Genomic DNA, 20,679 nt, shown 5'->3' on the forward strand with positions numbered 1-20,679 from the left:
AACAGAAGAGGGCTTTTTTCACCCCCTGGCTTCAAGCCAGCTAATGACCATGGTAGAAACATTAAGGCATACCTGGTAGAATCCATTTTGTTGACTGAAGGTTGATGAACCTGAAAGCATTTCCTTACTGATATAATTGATCTGCATCTCTTGCAGTTGCTCTTCCATCACCCTTATATGCATTAGGTTTTGTGAGTTATTTAAGGTTTCTGTTTAATTTTTCCTTTGAATCAACAATGTTTAATCATGTGTAATACCAGTTGCCATACTCAAGATAGTTTGGAGTATTTTCTGTACTATGCCTTTTGCTTGACCCACAGTTTATGTTTGCTTTTGATCCAAAAATGGTTTGCACATTTTTTAATCAAATAAGCTACTCTTGAAAGAATTCTCAATTCAAATCCTTTGTTTTGTGTAGTTTCTCTCCAATTCAGCAGAACTCTATTAGTTCCGGTAATCCTGTTGTATATTCAGAAGTCACTGCATGTAGTTTTGGTTTTTATTTGTTTGTTTGTTATAAGGCAAATGTTTTATGAGCAGTTGCATTTGGGAGATCTGTAGTTTCCGTAGTTGGAGCAAACTTTTTGTGATCATACTTGGAAGAGTTCATACACTATGCACCAGGCAGTATCTTTCCATGTAGTCACGTATATAAAGGGGCACCTTTTTATTCATGCTGTTAGCAATTCTGGACCTTTTCAGTTTGTCTAATTAGGTGGACAAAGATGTAGGGAGCTATCAGACCAGACCTACTTTGTTTCCAGTTTTAAGCTGTATATCCTTTTTGTAATGACTAAAGCAATAGTTTACTGAAAAAAAAGGAAAACATTTAATGCATTTTAATAGTCAGGACAATGAAACACTTCTTCAACTATTGAAGATGATTTGAAATCACCCTGTTGTGTTCTGAGAACATAACTGAGCTTGCCATTAACTGTCCTTTTTCTCTCCATTTTTACATAGTTCTTTTTATCATCTCCTTGAAGACATTAAATTCAGCCTATGCCAATACTGAAATTAAAAGAAGCCTCAAGGAATTGTAACTCAAATTATTTTTCTTAATGCTTCTGTCTCTATAGGTTGCAAAGCCCTCTGAGCCGTCTGTTTCAGGATCCTAGAAAAAACAAGGCATGTGAACAATTTGCTGTGTACAAGAGGGCTATTCCACCAGGTAAATATTGACAGGGTACAGGGGGTGGTAGCAAACCGCTGGAGGCAACACATGGTCCTGCAGCAGTTGGACCAGAAAAGCAAAGCAGTTCAGGAACAGCAAAGTCTAGTAATGAGGCAGATGTGAGGTCAAGCCAGGAAAGTTTGGACAGCAGGCCAGGGTTGGGATCAGCAAGGTATTTGCCTGGGCAGATGTATTATCGGATGAGTAAGTTAGCCTTTAATCTTTAAAAATATATAATTTAAAAATATATTAGTTAGACCTAAACTCTGTAGTGTAATTTAAATACAGCTGAGTTTTGTCCTCTCTGCTCCTTTCTATGCATGAATAGCTACCTGAATCAACAAGGTATTTCTATCACATTTTGCCTTGGCTTTTTCTTTGAAATGCTTTCTTTCTTGGCATGCTTTCTGACTACATTGGGAAGTGTAGTTTCACTCTTACAAGGAGTACCAGCAAACCGTAACACAGAGGAAACAACTAGGGTTTTTCAGGAGAAAAGAAATATCTTCTGTCTGCTCTTTCACTCTCAGCATTTGTCTACATCACATATATTTTTAAATAAACCACTTCAGTCCTCAGTTTCCCAGTTCTAAATATTTTATTTAGAGGATGTAATTTACTAACCCAAGAGCTCTTTCAAAAGCTTTCTAACTTGATTATTGTCATTTGGAACATCTGCCCGACAAACTTCTGCATTAGCAGCTACTGAATGAAATGTGGTTTTCATTCCTCAGGAGATTCGTTGGTTTAATTCCAGGAATCCTAAATCTGTGAGTGATTTTGCATTAACTAAAGAATTATCCCTTGCCTTCCATTACCTTAAAATTAACTTTTTTTTTTTTTTTTAGGTGGAATAACAGAACACAGGAGAAAAAAACAAGTCCAGAGCACAGGCAGGCATTTTTAGCCAGAATCCACTCTCAGTACCTTTGAGAGACCAGAATGAATAGCCTCATCATCAGCCCAGGTGTGGCAACACTTGCACACATTGGGTTATACTAATAACAGTGAAGCTGAGTGGTAGTTGACCCACTTTGCAAACAAATACATAGATGTGTCTGAGACATTTAGTGGCTACAAAACTAGTAATTTCTTGAGTTTGGTTTCAGTGCTGTAGCATTCAAAAAAAAGCAAAAGATGAAAAAAAAGCTGAAGAGAGAAAAAAAAAGGTACTTTTTCTTAAAGTTCTTTGTCTTTTCAGGGATTTCTGCTAATAGGAGTAGGGCTTGTGTGACTATTTGTTCAATGATATAATGTAAAATGAATAGTTGTTGAAAGCTAGGGCTAAAAAATCAGTAATTTGAACAGGGGTTTATTAATAAAGAATGATGCAATGGAATGTGCAGGGCCAAAATTACTGTTTTTTCAGTGAGTTCAACTGAATGGCATTGGCAGTGTTACTTAAAAGTTTCAGTACGTAAAATCCTTTTCTTTTTTCCTAATAATCCTTGGGGGTTACTTCAAAATGTAATGATCACATGAATTATCTGGGGTTTAGAAAAGGAAAGGGAAAGCAGAACTCCAGTGCCAACTGTGGGACTGTGGCTTTGAGCAGTCTGTGTTGATAAAGCACAATGCCCTATCCTCTGTGAGAATTTGCAGTGAGGAGGGAAGCTCCATGAGGACCAGCAGCTGCCAGATGTGGGAATTAGCAGTTATAATACAAATCTAATTGTTCAGAAAAACTTTTAGTAAGGTTAAAAAACCCTGCAGCTTTGTAAACTGGACATAAATTTTTCCAGTACCTGCTTCTGGGTGAAGTCTTGTCACAGAAGATACTTAATGCACTTGCAGATCAAAAAATATCTATGTAGAACTACTTTTTCAATGGAATGACGTCAAAATCAGTAATATGTTTGTCTTTTAATACTTTACTGAATTTTGCAGGCCATATGCTATCTAGTCTATTGTTTCTGTTGATTTCTCTGTACAACTTCAAGTCCTGCTGGCTCCTGTAATGAGAAATGAGCTTTATGAAACAGAGACAGGATGGCGGTGGCACAAGGCAAGATACTATGATTTATGGAATGCAAAAAGAATTACTTCGCTTCAAATTCTGCAGGTCCGTGAATATACAGGATCTGAATGTAACTGTGGAAATTGCCAACAGAACCTGTACAGCGCAACTAACATGAAGGTTGATTGTCATCCACTGCTTGGCTGTGTAAGTACTACTGGTGATAAGCCAACAATCATCATTTCGTCACAAAACTTTTTTTCGCTAGAAGCAGTTTTTAAAAACTCCTTTTATGACACTGGTCTTTGTCGATGTCGTGGTTTAAACACAGTCAGCCATAAATCACGCAGTCACTCTCTCACTTCCCCCCCCCCCTTTTTTGCCTTCCCCCTGCTCCCAGAGGGATGGGGAGGAGAATCGAAAGAAAGCAACTCCCACAGGTTGAGATGAGTCCAGTAACTAAGGTATAACACAAACCACTGCTGCTACCACCAATAATAATAATGATAAGGGAAATAACAATGGAAGAGAATACAACTGCTCACCACCCGCTGACTGATAACTCTCCCCACCCCGCCCGACAGAGCACTGACCGATACCTCGTGCAACCCTGCTGTGAACTAGCCCTTCCAGGTAACTGCCCCCTGTTCTACATCCTGGGCATGACATGCTGTGGTATGGAATACCTCTTTGGTCAGTTTGGGTCAGGTGTCCTGTCTCTGCTTCCTTCCGGCTTCCCTCCTCCCTGGCAGAGCATGAGACTCAGAAAGTCCTTGGTCAGTCTAAACATTTGAGCAGTAACTAAAAACATTGGTGTTATCAGCGTTGTTCCCAGGCCGAAAGTCAAAAACTCAGCACTGCACCAGCTACTAAGAAGGAGAAAAATGACTGCTACTGCTGAACCCAGGACAGTCTACCAAAGCAAGGCAGAGATTATCTTAACTAGGTAAGGTATTGTCTAAGAAGAACAGTACTTGTGCTGAACATTGATTAGCGAGGTTCAAGAAAAATAGAGACTATAGGATCAACATTTTAGTCAGGAAGGGCTACTTTCCATTTAATGTAATGAGCTAGCTGAGCAAAATGAGTGATCTCAAAAATATGTGACAATATTTTGCTTTCTTGTGTGCCACATTTCTCTCAAGGAATTTAGTTTTCATATAGCACAAGGGGAGCCAAAAGGTCTTTAAAAATAATCTGTACATCTGGAGAATACTTAATACCCCAAGCTAGTTCAGGATATACCCAACAGGTGGCATAGGAACTCCTCAATGTGGCAGAGATATGCCAGTATAAAAACAGACTAAGAAAATGGTGAGTTCTACTTAATGTTGAACTACATATTTCCCAACAAAACCAATTTGTTAATGGCAAATTACAGGTATTTGGGTAGATACAAGCTTTGCTTTGCAAAAGCTGGATTTTTGTAGGCAGCAAAATGGAAATGGAATCATAGGATCATAGAATGATAGAATGGTTTGGATTAGAAAGGAACTTAAGTTCGTCTAGTTTCAACCCCCCTGCCATGGGCATGGATGCCTCACACTAGACCATGTCACCCAAGGCTCTGTCCAGCTTGGCCTTGAACACCGCCAGGGATGAAGCGTTTCTCTGGGCAAACTGTTCCAGTGCCTCACCACCCTAAGAGGAAAGAACTTCTTCCTTATATCCAACCTGAACTTCACCTGTTTCGGTTTGAACTTATTACTCCTTGTCCTGTCGCTACAGTCCCTGATGAAGAGTCCCTCTCTGGCATCCTTGTAGGCCACCTTCAGATACTGGAAGGCTGCTATGAGGTCTCCACACAGCCTTCTCCAAGCTGAACAGCCCCCACTTTCTCAGCCTATCTTCATACAGGAGGTGCTCCAGTCATCCTTATGGCCCTCCTCTGGACGTGTTCCAACAGTTCCATGTCCTTTTTGTGCTGAGGACACCAGAACTGCACACAGTGCTCCAAGTGAGGTCTCACGAGAGCAGAGTAGAGGGGCAGAATCACCTCCTTCGACCTGCTGGTCACGCTCCTTTTGATACAGCCCAGGATACGGTTGGCTTTCGGGGCTGTGAGTGCACACTGAAGCCAGCACATGTTCAGTTTCTCATCAACCAACATCCCAAGTCCTTCTCCACAGGGCTTCTCTGTATCACTTCTCTGCCCAATCACCCAGCAAAGAATCCACATACCTGGGCTACGAGCAGCCAGTTTCTCCAGGGGAATGCTGTAGGAGAGTGTCAAATGCTTTACTTAAGTCCAAATAGACAATGTCCACAGCCTTTACCTCATCAACCATGCGGGTCACTAGGGGGGTCACCAGTCAATCTCCTCCTCAGATTCCCTTATGTTGCTTAGCCCTTCCACCTCCTCCCATAGCTCTGCCACCATGCAGAGGAAACCATCATTCTGCTGGCATCTTGCACAGCTGCCATCTCGTATCACCAACAAGTTCTTGTATTCACTACAGCCAGACGTCAGGAAAGGTACATGTTAATGAGGGACATCTGTCTGTCACCATGTCCTTCCTGGACAGCAGAGAGGACCCAGTTTCCTTTACTTTCTGCTGAGGGGATGCCATCCTAGAGTACTGTCTCGATGACTGCTGGCTGAGCTCACCTCTGAAGCTTGCAAGACTACTGGGGTCTGTCCATATAAAGTACCATGTTCCTCTGTGCCCTGTTTGCCCACTCTCTTCACCACACTACTGGTCACTCACACTCCCAAGGGTGGTGTTTCATCTGCTCAGGATATGTTCTGTACCTTATGACTTTTTTTTTTTTATTTAATTAGATTGCAAGTATATTTTGTTATTAGCAAGGAGAAAAGACTGAATTAGAAAGGAAGAATAAAAAGAAAATTGAATGGAAATTGTGCTAATCACAACAACCTGTTTTCACTGAATCACAAGTAACACTCTAGCTCACATTACTCTCATAGTCTTCAGTTAGTTTCTCTGCTGTCCATCATTCCAAACAGGCACCTTTTAATCTTTACATTTTAATTTGCTCAGGTTGAGGGGCTTTAATCAGAAAATATCTCATGAACATTTCCATTTTTAAGACTGTAAAGATCTGCACATGTATATAACCATCTGAATAGTTATTGCTAGCATAATTAGTGTTGATGTCAGAGTTTGACAACTGAAGATGCATTCCATGTAACTAGATTAAATTTGCTTGTCTGACTTGGAAACCAGTGACTATATTTTGGGTACATATACTTAACAAAGATGCACAAATACTTATAAAAAAACAATGAATAATGATTTTTACCAGACAAAGAACTGTGTACCAAAGTAAGTTGTCTTTCTTTTGGATCAAACCTGCTTTTTTCAGACTGATTTTAAAACTAAAGATAAGTCCTGCTATACAGTTAGCAGTGTAAAACACTGACAACTGTGTTTATCTGTACTCAGCAGGTTGCACAGAACGAGCAGAACTCTTTTGATGCTAGAATTCCCATTAAAGGCATTCACTGCTTTATTGCAAAATATGCTTCAAATAATTGAGTACTGAATACTCAATTTGTTATAAAGTTTTTTTTTTTGTTTGGTTTTGCTTTGTTTTAAAGTGAATTGAGCCATTTAGTCAAGTAAGTTCTAAACTGAGAACCACCACAAAGAACAACTTACCAAAGTTAGCCATCCCTAAACTGGTACCACAGTCTGTACATACTTGCAAGAACTATTAGTTTTGTCAGCATAGCAGTACGAGTTACTTGAAGAAAAGGAGGCAAAAAAAGTGGGGTTTTGCCAGTCTAAGTGTGATTTTTATAAGTAAGAATTATTCCTATATATGGTACAGCTGAGATAACTCAAAACTCCACACTTCTAATGCAGGCCTCCGTAATAATAGGAACTATGAAAACCATATAAAACTCACAGTGGCAGGAGCAGCTCCAGATGGAAATAGGTCAGTGTATCTCCTGTATGAAGATTGCTTTGTTATACTGCAAAAGCAATTCTAGACTGATTTGAACTTTGTCTGATGCAGTCTTTGGAGAAACTGAATGAAGACTATTTTGGTAAAGGACTCTCAGACTGTGGAGAGCTTGTGGGTTTTTTAGTGATGCAGGGATTTCATCTCACTCTTATAATGACCTAGTTTGTTTAAGACTTGCATTGCCGTCTACCTCATGTAATCTATTTGTATAGTTAATGGTATAAAGGTATTATGTCCTGAATACCAGGACATAGAGGACCTAATGATCCTCTGTTATCCTTATGGAAAAATGAATTATTGGACTATGCTGTCAGTTATTGGCAGTACTGTTAATAATATACTTTATGCTAAATGGATTCTAAAACTACTACTATTTATGTACTATTTAAGATGCTTATACAAGGTGGAAGCAAGGACAGGCGGCCTGGGAAGAATACAGGGATGTCCCGGAAGCTAGGGACCAGGTTAGGAAAGCTAAGGCCCAGTTAGAATTAAACTTGGCTAGGGATGTGACAGATAACAGGAAGGGATTCTATAGGTACCTTACAAATAAAAGACAGACCAGGGACAACATGGGCCCTCTCCAGAAGCTATCGGGAGAACTGGCTGCCCTGGATTTGAAGAAGACTGAGGTTCTTAATGACTTCTTTGCCTCATTCTTCACTGGCAAAGGCTCTGACCATGCTGTGCAAGTCTTGGAAGGCAGACGCAAGGACTGAGAATGAAGACCTTGGGCCCTGTTCTGGATTCAGCAGCAGCAGTCAATTTCCTCCTTCTTAGTAGCTGGTGCAGTGCTGTGATTTTGACTTTCATCCTGGGAACAATGCTGATAACACCAACATTTATAATTGCTGCTCAGTAATGTTTACTCTGACCAAGGACTTTCTGAGTCTCATGCTCTGCCAGGGAGGAGGGGAAGCCAGGAGGAAGCGGAGACAGGACACCTGACCCAAACTAACCAAAGGGGTATTCCATACCACAGCACGTCATGCGCGGTATATAAACTGGAGGCAGTTACCTGGAAGGGCTAGATCACTCCTTGAGTTGGGCTGGGTATGGGTTGGCGGGTGGTGAGCAGTTGTATTCTCTTCCATTGTTATTTCCCTTATCATTATTATTATTGGTCGTAGCAGCAGTGTTTTGTGTTATACCTTAGTTACTGGACTGTTCTTATCTCAACCTGTGGGAGTTTCTTTTGATTCTCCTCCCCATCCCTCTGGGAGCAGGGGTGGGGGAGGAAGGGGGGAAGTGAGTGAGCACGCTGTGTGGCAGCTGAACTTAAACCACGACAGGCCCACTGTAGGAGAGGATCTGGTTCGAGACCATCTTAAGAACCTGAATGTACAAGTCCATGGGACCTGATGAAATCCATCCACGGTCCTGAAGGAGCTGGCAAATGAAGTTGCTAAGCCATTGTCTGTGGGTGATGGGATAGAAAAAGTTAACAAAATGGATCCAGGCATTATTGCCCTGGTCGGGCTTAAGCCTTGGGAACCCTAAAGAGAGCAACAAAGGGTAAAGATCGGTTAGCAAAACAAAGCAGGCCGTTTGCAAGATAAAGCAGGATGTGTAACTCAAAGACAGACCAAACGATGTAAATATTTGTAACCCTTACTAGGTTTGCTGAATTGGGTTGATAAGGAAGTAAGAGAGTGGAAAGTTAATGCTTAGCACTTAGTAGACTATAAAAGGGATGAGATGCGAAATAAAGGTCTTCAGATTTCACCAGAACTGGAGTCCGTCTTTGATGCGCCACAACTGTTTATCATATTTGAAAAGTCATGGCAGTCAGGTAATGTTCCCAACGACTGGAAAAAGGGAAATATAAACCCCATTTTCAAGAAGGGGGAAATGGATGTCCCAGGCAACTACAGACCAGTCAGTCTCACCTCTGTGCCTGGCAAAATCTTGGAGCAGATTCTCCTGGAAGGCATGCTAAGGCGCATGAAAATCAACAAGGTGCTTGGTGACAGCCAGCATGGCTTCACTAAGAGGAAATCCTGCCTGACCAATTTGGTGGCCTTCTATGATGGGGCTACGGAGCTGATGGACAGGGGTAGAGCAGTTGACATCATCTACCTGGACTTGTGCAAAGCATCTGACACTGTCCCACACGACATCCTTGTCTCTAAATTGGAGAGACATCAATTTGATGGATGGACCACTCGGTGGATAAAGAACTGGCTGGATGGCTGCATGCAAACAGCTGTGGTCAATGGCTCAATGTCCGGCTGGAGACCAGTAACGAGTGGTGTCCCGCAGGGATCAATGTTGGAACTGGTCTTGTTCAACATCTTTGTTGGTGACATGGACAGTGGGATTGAGTGCGCCCTCAGCAAGTTTGCCGGTGACACCAAGCTGTGTGGTTCATTTGATGCACTGGAGGGAAGGAATGCCATCCAGAGGGACCTCGACACCCTTGTGAGGTGGGCTGATGCCAACCTCATGAAGTTTAACCATGCCAAGTGCAAGGTCCTACACCTGGGTCAGAGCAATCCCAGGCCCAGCTACAGGTTGGGCAGAGAAGAGATTCAGAGTAGCCCTGCGGAGAAGGACTTGGGGGTGTTGGTCAATGAGAAACTTAACATGAGCCGGCTTCAGTGTGTGCTCGCAGCCCAGAAAGCCAACCGTATCCTGGGCTGCATCAAAAGGAGCGTGACCTTTGAATGGAGGTGATCTTTCTCCTCCACTCTGCTCTCGTGAGACCTCACTTGGAGTATTGTGTGCAGTTCTGGTGTCCTCAACATAAAAAGGACATGGAACTGTTGGAACAAGTCCAGAGGAGGGCCACGAGGATGATCAGGGGGCTGGAGCACCTCCCATATGAAGACAGGCAGAGAAAGTGGGGACTGTTGAGCCTGGAGAAGAGAAGGCTGCATGGAGACCTCATAGCAGCCTTCCAGGATCTGAAGGGGGACTATAGGGATGCTGGGGAGGGACTATTCATTAGGGACTGTAGTGATAGGAAAAGGCTAATGGGTTAAAATTTAAACAGGGGAAGTTTAGACTGGATATAAGGAAGAAGTTCTTTACTGTAAGGGTGGTGAGGCACTGGAATGGGTTGCTCAAGGAAGCTGTGAATGCTCCATCCGTGGCAGTGTTCAAGGCGAGGTTGGACAGGCCTTGGGTGGCATGGTTTAGTGTGAGGTGTCCCTGCCCAGGGCAGGGGTGTTGGAACTAGATGATCTTAAGGTCCTTTCCAACCTTAACTATTCTATGATTCTATGTGTAACTTTCTTTGGCTGCCTGATAATACTTTGCATTTAATTTTACTGCAAATAGCATTTTTTGAGACAGCAGATTCTGAACAGAAGGACATTCTCTCCTTGAGATTAGTTTTGACTTAATGAATGGGTTTCATAAATACTGGCATGTGTCTTATAATTTCTGCTGTTTGTGAGAAAGCATATCAGATTGGTGGTTGCATTGTGAGCGGGGGCCAGGCCACTGAAAATGAATCAATTTATTTTTTTTAGGTGGAGTGTCTTTTTTGTCTTTCCTCCCATAGCCATCTAGTATTTTTTGATTTAAAAAAATGCAAACAAGAGAAAAATTAGAAGGTATTTTCTATGTCATGTGCAGGTATGGGAATGCTGGTGCGAGTGTGAGGTACAGTTCAGATGCTTCATCTCTTGAAAAACTGTATCTACCTGACTTGGGTGAGTAGGACACAATTCAGGACATGATCTGCTTAAGAACTTTGTATTTTTTTACTGTTTCCTAGGGATTACAAGGAAGATTTATGAAAGATAATCCAGACTAACTGTATTAAGTGTACCAGTTAACTGTACCACTAGGACAAGAGAGTGGATATGTGTTTACACTTGCAGGAATTTACCTTCCTTAAATGATAATTCCAATCTAATTTCCTAAAACTAAACATTTCTTTCATCGTTGACTATCCTCAGTTGCAGAGGAAAACTTCAAGACACAGACACTAAATGTAAAACATACTTACCTTTATTGATTTTAATATCTCATTTTTTTACTATAAGGTTAGCAGTGAAGCTCTCCATTCACACTCCAGCCATCCTCAGATGCTTCTTTACCCCTACTATGTGAAGTTAAACTTCCCAGGCATATACTGGGGTAACTTCAGTGCCAGTTCAATGATCTACATATCCATGGGAAATGTGATGTTTTGCTGCAACATGCTTCAATGCATCTGCTGGCACCTAATCTACTGGCTAAAAGAAAGAAAACTACTGGATTGAAAATGATACAGTTTTCCCCTTAGGAAATATGGAGCCTATGGTTCTGTAGATTTTCTCTTTATTATTTTCTTGAGGTCATAAACATCTTATCTCTTGGGATAGTGTATGGGTCAGGACTCTGACCAGCCTTTCAAAACAGGCAGATCTCCCAGACTGTCTTGGTTACACTGAGGAATACAGGGCATTAGATGGAATTCTGTATTTTTAGTGGTCACAGCTGGGAAACCAACACCTGTAGGCTGCTCAAGACAATCAAGTTAGAACTGAGTCCTGCTGCTGCTGAAATATACCACAGAGCTCAAAACCACCAACTGGCTGCTTCATGGAAAGGTATTTACGTGTTTCCTCATCTTGTTTTTTATAGCTCACCCCCCACCTTTCTGTTGCATGTAAGAGGTAGAATCTTTTCTCTAGTCATAAATAGTATCAAATGTTCTACAGCAAAATAAACTGTTACAAGATTAAATATGTTTCTAAATACCAGAGTACACTTTTTAAAATGTATTATTTGGCATAGAAACAGCATAATTTTTGATGTTCTAATGAAAGAAGGGTGATCCTGAGGTATATTCAACACAAGCTTATTGTAAGATGGGCATAAACCAGTTTTGATTTCAACATTTCAACAACCAATCCTTTCCTCAAAATTATAACGTAACTTTCAAAGTTGGGATTAATTTTATTGTAAACACTTGATTGTTAAATTTGTAGCTCGCGAGCAGGGAAGTGCAAGTATTTGCAGACAGAGCAATGGTACTTCCATCTGCCTGAATAACAACCAGCACCTTCCACCTGTCTTTCTGTCATATACAGCCATTTTGGGAACTACATAAAGAAACAGAAAAAGTGGAACAGCTCAGGAAGTATTAGACCACAGTGAACCGTTCCATCCATACCCAGCAGTCCTCTACTTTCCCCATCACGTACTTAACAGTTACAGTAACACCTACCACCAAGCATGATGTTGGTGTAAGCACAGCTTGTTCTTGCTGCTTTGTAAATTGCAAAACTGCAAACTTGCTTATTTATATTGAAAGTCCCATAACGAATACGGTATTCAGAAATGCAAACAAGCTATGAACCTTTGTGTGTTTTTTACCAGATCCTTGACTTGGGTTTTTAAGGAAAATCAATGAAAGTGATGATCAGAGAATCAAAAGTTAACAGAAGTTCTACTGTCTCGTTAGATGAACAAAGTAGAAAGAAATAAGAAAAGATAGTAAATTTTTTAAGTATGGTACATCCAACTTTTTTATGTGAGCCTGGTTTCTCACCACAGTGTAACAGAAGAGAGACTTACTGAAGTAACCCTTTCTATGATACTGCCTCTGGATGGTCAATGCTGGTATCACAATCCATTAGAGGAGAACACTGTGCAAGTAGTGTAATAGACTTTACTCAATCAGACCTAAAAAACTGTGATGTTAAAGAATTTGGTTTAAATAGCCTTATACTTTATTTTAAAACTTTTAAAAAGCAATGTATTAGGACATATGATTTAGAATTTTAAAATTTCTACTATATTTTGTACTAATAAAATAATAATATCTGGCAGTCATTATTAAGAGTAAGAAAACTATTCATTAGTCAATATGCATGACATACATAAAGTGCTGTAAAATTCTTTTAATGCTATATAAGTGATTTTCCCCATTAAGGTGCACATTTTCTCTGGCTATTGTTGATCCTCCACTAAACATTTCACAAAAGTTTGCACTGTCTTCAGAATTTGACACTCCGAACAGCCAGTATAAGAAATGAAAGAACATGGATTATGACAAAAAACTTTCAGCAGTGATGTTAGTACAAACCTCTTAGTTTTGGGTTTGAGGGCTTTATTCTGTGTGACTGTCTTCAATCTTATGTTCTATCAGAAGAAACTATGGAAAAGTTGTGTTTTCATTCAACCACTGCCAAGTCTTTGTTTCTTAAAATATATATTCAGAAGTAAATATAAATCTAAACTACATGAACACAGTGGCAAATTTTCTCTCTCAAAACAACTTGTGTCACAATACCTTTATGTTGAATCTTTTTTTTTTACTGTGCTTCATCCCACATATCATTCACGTTAATTTTGTACTAAGAAAAAACATCAGACTCAGCATTTATATTCCAAGATTGAGACAAAACAGATTTCAGTTATGTTCTACAGATCATGGATCATGTAATTAGAAATTGGTCTCAATAGGTAAAAAAATGATTAATAATCAATAATGATGAAGAGAGGAAAGATACAAAACATATCTGAATGTACGTATCAAGTACATAAAATATTATTCTGAATAACTATGTATAAATATTGGTAATTAGTGTTTTCTCATGCAGTAGCTCATATAGACTGTCCCTCAATAACCTATTATTAGGTTAAAGTTTAATTTTCCCAGATAAGATCATTTCATGTACTTCTTTGGTTAACAAGACATATGCTTTTTTAGAATTATCTAAAAAGTAGAGAGGATCAGTAATTTTAGATGGATTAAAACCTTCATCCACCAGTTGAAATTTTTGTTGTTTGAATGTTCCAGTCATTTCCATTTTATCCTATAGAAGAGAGAAAGATTTATTATTCAGTAGAACTTTTTTTTTTTTTTGCTCACATTCACATTTGTTTTTGAAAATCTTTCTTGATGTAAGGTTAATACTGTTACTACTTTTCCATTATCCTGGAAAACTAGAACTTCTCTGCTGCTGTGGACCAACCTGAAGATGTGGTGGAAAAAAGTTTCAACCCTTTGCTTTCTGCATTGCTGTGCAGCGTCTCATCACAGTGTCTCATCTGGTATAGCTGCAGCCTGCCCAGGACAATCTAGCTTCCTCATTTGTGTGTGCTTATAAAACTATACATTGTAAAGAATCTGAGGGTAAAAACTGTCATTATTAAGAACTTCCTGGTGGAACTCAGGAAATTCTAATTATTGTCACCCTAAATAAAGGGTTTAAAAAAATCACATATGTAATCAACCACACTCATACTCAGCCAGGTCCCAACAGAGACAGATCTTTACCATACATCTTGTAATGCTTCAAGCTTCTTTTCAGTGTCACTGTGTCCCTTGGAAAAAGTAGTGGGAGGCATCTCTAGGGAAACTCTTTTATCTTCACTACTGCTTCTCAGCCATACTTTCTGACCTCTCTCCATTGTCTTCTATTCTGTTTTTACATATTTAAATATATGTGCAAACGATCTCTGAAAATTAGAAATTGAGAGCAATTGCATCTACCTGCTTTAGTTGGTCTAAGATCCGACAACTTCTAAAGTATGACTAAATGTCAGACAAGAACAACAGGTTTTTATCTTTTTGCCTTGAGCCTCCACCACTACCTTATTTCTTGGTTAACGACAGCAGTACCAACAGCAATTCGTCTGTAATGTAGGCATTTAAATCTAATAGAAGTTCTAGATACTTGATATCCAGGCTAGATCCAAGAGTCAGATTCCTTTTGCCCAGCATAAAGACTTTTTTGTACATCTGTATAGCAATAAGTCTGGACTAAGTTACCATCATTTTAGTCAACCTCTGATTGGCCCATTGATCCAACTTCCATCATTTCTCCTTTCAAGTAGTGATTATTAATTTTTTTTTTCTTCAGACTTGGGAGACTTACTTAATAAGCACCTTCAAAACCGTTTTTGTCTTCGTCATTGTGCTTTTAGAACACCAGAAATGAAGACGCATGACTGATTATTATGGTGGTGACAATAATAACGTACATTTTTAATTCACCTTTTCAATTTACCTAGTACCTTTTCAAATGCTTTAGCTTTTGTCATTAGTGTCACTAATGTCAATGAAATATCATTTTATTGTGCATAATCAGTATCTCCTGCTTTACCTCTACATCTCTCTTCTCTCATTTCCAGTTAATAAAATGGATTTTAGATTTTCTTCCAGATGCAATTGTCCATGGTTTACTAAACTGTATCTTTTTGTTTTCATGGTCATGCTTCTAATCTCCCTAAATGCTTTTGTACTATCTTGTCTTTACTCATTTGAACTCAATTCTTCCCATTTTAACATAATCTGCAAATTTTATTGATTTTTTATGTAATTCCTTTCCCAGGACTCCATTAATGAAGACAGAAAATAGGACCAGATATAAAACTAATCAAGTGATATATGAACAAGCACTTTCAGTTATTCACTTAGACATCTCTGTGTTCAGATGATGTCAAAGTTCTGTATTCTGTGCAATAATGCAGCTTACCTGAACTCTCAAAAAAAGAGGACAAGCATAATTTGGTAGATAGGTCACTACTTGTTTATATATTTGCTCCAAATCCAGCAATGTATTCTGCTTTAGAATAAGAGAGGCCATTCCTGCTTTTCCTTCATGACCTGGGAGGAAAAAGTGAGATAAGAATTTTAAAACATGGATGAAGTTGACATTTTAGTGATGAACCTTACAAAAAAGAACTGTAATGCATCAATAAAATGACAGTCATATATCATCTGTGTTTTAGTAAAGCTAGAAGATTATATTAATATATTATATGGTATTACATATATTTGGAGATCACTCAAGTGACCGATTAAGCAATAATGCTGTAAATGACTTAGGAGTCCCTCAATATTAATAAAGGTGGAAAACATCAACAACATTCTTCTCTCAGAAACAAGAGGGCTTGAGCCTCTTTCCTGGATGTCCTGGGTTCAGCAGTAGCAGTCATTTTTCTCCTTCTTAGTAGCTGGTGCAGTGCGCTGTTTTTTACTTTCAGCCTGGGAACAGCGCTGATAACACTGATGTGTTTAGTTGCTGCTCAGTAATGTTTACTCCGACCAAGGACTTTCTGAGTCTCATGCTCTGCCAGGGAGGAGGGGAAGCCAGGAGGAAGCAGAGACAGGACACCTGACCCAAACTAACCAAAGAGGTATTCCATACCACAGCACGTCATGCCCAGGATGTAAAACTGAGGGCAGTTACCCAGAAGGGCAAGATCACTGCTCAAGTGGGGCTGGGTATTGGTCAGTGGGTGGTGAGCAGTTTGTATTCTTTTCCATTGTTATTTCCCTTATCATTATTATTATTGGTCGTAGCAGCAGTGGTTTGTGTTATACCTTAGTTACTGGACTCATCTCAACCTGTGGGAGTTGCATTCTTTTGATTCTTCTCATCCCTCTGGGAGCAGGGGGAGGAAGAAAGGGTGGGGGGGAGTGAGCAAGCGGCTGCATGGTTCTGAGTTATCAGCTGGACTTAAAACGTGACACTGGATCAGATAATTATGTCTTCTCTTCAGTTTTAGCCTCTCTCTCTTGCCATTATCTTCTCTGAAAACTGTGGGTCTGAATGTCCTTAACACAGAGAGAGATTACAAGTATCTTACTCGTTTATGTGGAAAGAGAGAGCACTGTGGATCTATGGGAAAGATCAAAATCAGAAAAACATAGAAGCAATGAACTTCAGCAATCAAACTGCACACTTTAACCATCAGCTAGTAATAATGACATTCTGCCAATGTTATCTTTTGTCTCTTTTCTATATATAGGTTTGGGGTTTTTTTGTTTGTTTTGTTTTTTTGCTAATGCTACAAAGTCTGTAAGGAACTTGATTTGTGTATGTTTAACTGCATATCGAGACAGTCACATTAACTGGGTAGGAATCTGCAGGTAAGACTTGTATAGGAAATTAGAAGCTCTCATATTTTTGTGTCTGATTTTCAATCAGTCTTCTTTATTATGATCTTTCTTATTGTGTGGCTTTAAATTAGAGGTGGCACCTTTTTCACATTTTAAACCCTTGTAATTTTGGGGTGGGTTCAGCCTGCATCCAGCCAGCTTCTCACTCACTCCCTTCTCTCATGGAATGGCAAGAGAACAGAAAGAAAATAAGACTCATGTATCAGGATAGTGGCAGTTTAATAGGTGAAGCAAAAGTTACCTGCAGAAGCAAAGGAAAACCAGGACTTCCTTAGTTATTTTGCATTGTCAGGCAAACACAAACATCTTATCCTCTTCCCTTTCCCGGGCTTTTACAACTGAGCATGGCATCATCTGATACAGAATGTCCCCTTGATTAGTTTGGGCCCTATGTCCTATCTACATCTGCCCCTGATTTCTTGCCCACCCCAGCATACTTGCTGCAGGGAGAAAACCTTGATAATGTGCAAGTTTTTTTTAGTGATAGCCAAGCATTGGTAAGTTATCAACACCGGTTTAGCTACTCATGTAAAGCGCAGCACTATACGGACTCCTGTAAAGAAACTTGTCTTTAACATAGACAGATAAAATACGCATTTTAAGAAAAGATTTAGCATGAATGGGAATCAAGCTCAGATGCTCTCACGAAAATTAACTTATTTTTCTTCATTTTCTTTTTGACCTTGTCCTTGGTTTTGTAATATAGCTGTTTATAGATGTTTTATGAGGGTAAGTGGAAGGTAAAATAATACAGAAGAATGTCATCATACACTTTCCCTTACAGTTACTTTGCCTACAACTTTTACCTTGTTGACATTTTATTTTGACACATGGATGTGTGGATTTTCCATGGTTGTGAATTTAATAAATCTTTAATTTACATTATGTAACTATATAATCTCTTGGGCTGGAAAGACGTTTAAGATCATTGAGTCCAACCATTAACCCAGCACTGGCGAGTTCACCACTAAACCATGTCCCCAGGCACCACATCTCCATGTCTTCTCATATTCATGTAAGATTACTTTAAAAAAAAACATTACTGCATGCATATAAAAATGCATGATTCATTGGCTCCTTTACAATCTGGGGGTATTTTCATAGAATCGTTAGGGTTGGAAAGGACCTTAAGATCATCTAGTTCCAACCCCCCTGCCATGGGAAGGGACACCTCACACTAAACCATGCAATCCAAGGCTTCATCCAACCTGGCCTTGGGCACCGCTAGGGATGGAGCATTCACAGCCTCCCTGGGCAAACCATGCTAGTGCCTCACCACCCTAATAGGAAAGAACTTCTTCCTTATATCTAATCTAAACTTCCTTTATTTAGTTTTTAACCCATTACCCCTTGTCCTGTCACTACAGTCCCTAATGAATAGTCCCTCCTCAGCATCCCTATAGCCCCCCTTCAGATACTGGAAGGCTGCTATGAGGTCTCCACACTGCCTGCTCATGTTCATTTTCTCATCGACCGACACCCCCAAGTCCTTCTCCACAGGGCTGCTCCGAATCTCTTCTCTGCCCAACCTGCAGCTGTGCCTGGGATTGCTCCGACCCAGGTGTAGGACCTTGCACGTGGCATGCTTAAACTTCATGAGGTTGGCATCAGCCCACCTCACAAGCGTGTCAAGGTCCCTCTGGATGCCATTCCTTCCCTCCAGTGCACCAACTGAACCACACAGCTTGCTGTCATCGGCAAACTTGCTGAGGGGGCACTCAATCCCACTGTCCATGTCAGCGATAAAGATGTTGAACAAAGCTGGTCCCAACACCAATCCCTGAGGGACACCACTCATTACTGGTCTCCAGCTGGACATTGAGCCATTGACCACAACTCTGCGTGTGGCCATTTTCAGTATCTCTATGTATATTTTTGTTAGATTTAAAACATGAAATAAAAAAGTTATGAGGGTTAACAAGTAATGCAGGGGAATGAAAACATACAGCTAAAGCTTTTACCTGGCACAGATACACCATACACATTTGCTTCTTGTATGAAGTCCAACATTACAATGACATCGGAAACTTCTGTAGTTGCAACATTCTCCCCTTTCCATCTAAAACACATTAGAAAATAATTTAGCCCCATGAAAACTTATGGACACCTCTTCTTGAAAAAAACATTACCTTTAGTAGGAATTCCATTCCTTTCAGACTAACAACATCTCAAATTTATTCTCACTTATCACACTGTTTTCTTTTTATCTGGCCACCAAAAGACTTGTAATTCAAATGATACAGGATATTAGCTATTACTAATGAAAGCTGATCATATTCTGATATAATGGTTTTCATTGATCATATTATGATATAATGGTTTTCAAAATTTTGATGTGATTAAACACATAAAATGTCACCAGTCTTCAGTATTTGATATTTTTTTTCCACTTCAGTATCCAACTTCCTTGATCACTGCAAAACCATCACTTGTTACTATGCTGATTGGAAAGACTGTTCAAAGAATTAATTCCTACAAAACATTCTGGAAATAAGCTATCCAGCTCTACAGGAACACTTTTTTAAAAATTAAGCCCCTAATATCCCTATAAGATCATTACAAGCTACATCATAATAGTAATAAACTGAACACTTCAGGCTGAAAACAAATAGAACAGTATTATTATATTCTGCATGTCCATTTTTATTTTTTTTTAAGTGAAGAAATGTGAAAATAAACAATGATTATACCTGAAGGTATCTCCAATTCTGTCCCAAAAATAAAGAAAATTCTCATGATCTTGAACCATTAGATCTCCAGTATTAAAATAAAGATCTCCCTTCTTAAATACCTCACAGAGTAATTTCTTTTCTGTGTGTCTCTTATTGCCAGCATATCCAAAGAAGGGGTTCTTTGCATTGACTTTCGAAATGAGAAGACCGGCCTCACCTATACAGAGAAGTTGAAAGAATGTAAACCTGGGATATCATTGCACATTTCCTGTACTTTACATTAATATTAATTTGGTACTCATGATTTTACAAGACCAGGAACCAGGGTTCTGTAGATAAGACCCAAAAATAACAACTGTTTCTACTGCTTTACAGTTCCTGTGGTCACCTCTACATGCAAAGGGACCATACAGACACACTACCATATTGTCTACTCAAATTCCTAGTCTTCTATATTTCTTCCTGATGACCCATCCTTGTTCTCCCAGAAATGTCATCTATCAATTATAAGTTCACTAGTAGGTTTACTAACCTCTCAAAGTACACCCTTCATATTAATATTACGTCCCACTCACCAAACCTTACTGAATTTGGAGTGCTGAGTCTGAACTTCATCCTACTGAAAAAACAAAAACAGGTATTCAACTCAGGCATTATATCCCTGAGTAGTCTCCTTTCTGAAGTTCTGAGAACAAGCCTTAAGACCTTTCATTGATGTGATACAGCCTCATTGCTTTCTTCTTAGAGTAAAATATAATAGTCTTAATTGTTTTTCTCAAAAATAGGGATAGATGGGGCTAGAATTATCCTGTCATGGATGTAGAGTACCTGGGTATCAGTTTGCTGAAAGTGGAATAGTACAAACTTCATACCTTTTTGGAAGCACATTCTGAACAATGAAGTTGAAGACTTATGTTTCTTTGTATCAGAAACAAAAATTGTAAATATGAAAACATGTAAAAATAAAAAAGCATGCAAAAGTATGCAGAATTTTTACTTTAAGACTGCCTCCTCATAAAAGAATATGTGCCTTTTTCCCATAAATTGGTAGTGTTTAAGATGAAACCATTTAGTTCACTGGTAGTGTCAC

The 20,679-nt window shown here is 39.4% G+C and overlaps 1 protein-coding gene and 1 long non-coding RNA gene across 6 annotated transcripts in view; one reads left to right on the plus strand and one right to left on the minus strand.

The window, feature by feature from the left end:
• Nucleotides 1-1,075: 1,075 nt before the first annotated feature.
• Nucleotides 1,076-20,213, plus strand: LOC130596597 (uncharacterized). 2 transcript variants are annotated; one of them, XR_008971567.1, is made up of 3 exons: nucleotides 1,076-1,171; nucleotides 10,647-10,723; nucleotides 19,750-20,213. It is a non-coding gene; the product is annotated as an uncharacterized LOC130596597 (long non-coding RNA). The 2 variants fall into 2 exon arrangements; XR_008971568.1 differs by lacking the exon at nucleotides 19,750-20,213 and adding an exon at nucleotides 15,344-15,460.
• Nucleotides 12,761-20,679, minus strand: part of SLC27A6 (solute carrier family 27 member 6) — a 43,426-nt gene continuing 35,507 nt past the window's right edge. For 3 of the 4 annotated variants that reach the window (XM_057404377.1, XM_057404379.1, XM_057404376.1), the window contains 4 exons: nucleotides 19,608-19,806; nucleotides 18,879-18,976; nucleotides 15,488-15,618; nucleotides 12,761-13,822 (listed from right to left, as the gene is read on the minus strand). In XM_057404377.1, the coding sequence (XP_057260360.1) occupies nucleotides 13,646-13,822; nucleotides 15,488-15,618; nucleotides 18,879-18,976; nucleotides 19,608-19,806 (605 nt within the window). In that variant the 3' untranslated portion in view covers nucleotides 12,761-13,645. The remainder of the gene's footprint in view (nucleotides 13,823-15,487; nucleotides 15,619-18,878; nucleotides 18,977-19,607; nucleotides 19,807-20,679) is intronic. The other variant, XM_057404375.1, reaches the window with a different exon arrangement.

The sequence above is a fragment of the Pezoporus wallicus genome, unplaced genomic scaffold (genome assembly GCF_028554395.1).
Source record: "Pezoporus wallicus isolate ANWC-B61680 ecotype Strahan unplaced genomic scaffold, APGP_CSIRO_Pwel_v1 contig_7293, whole genome shotgun sequence".
Taxonomy (NCBI): Eukaryota; Metazoa; Chordata; class Aves; order Psittaciformes; family Psittacidae; genus Pezoporus; species Pezoporus wallicus.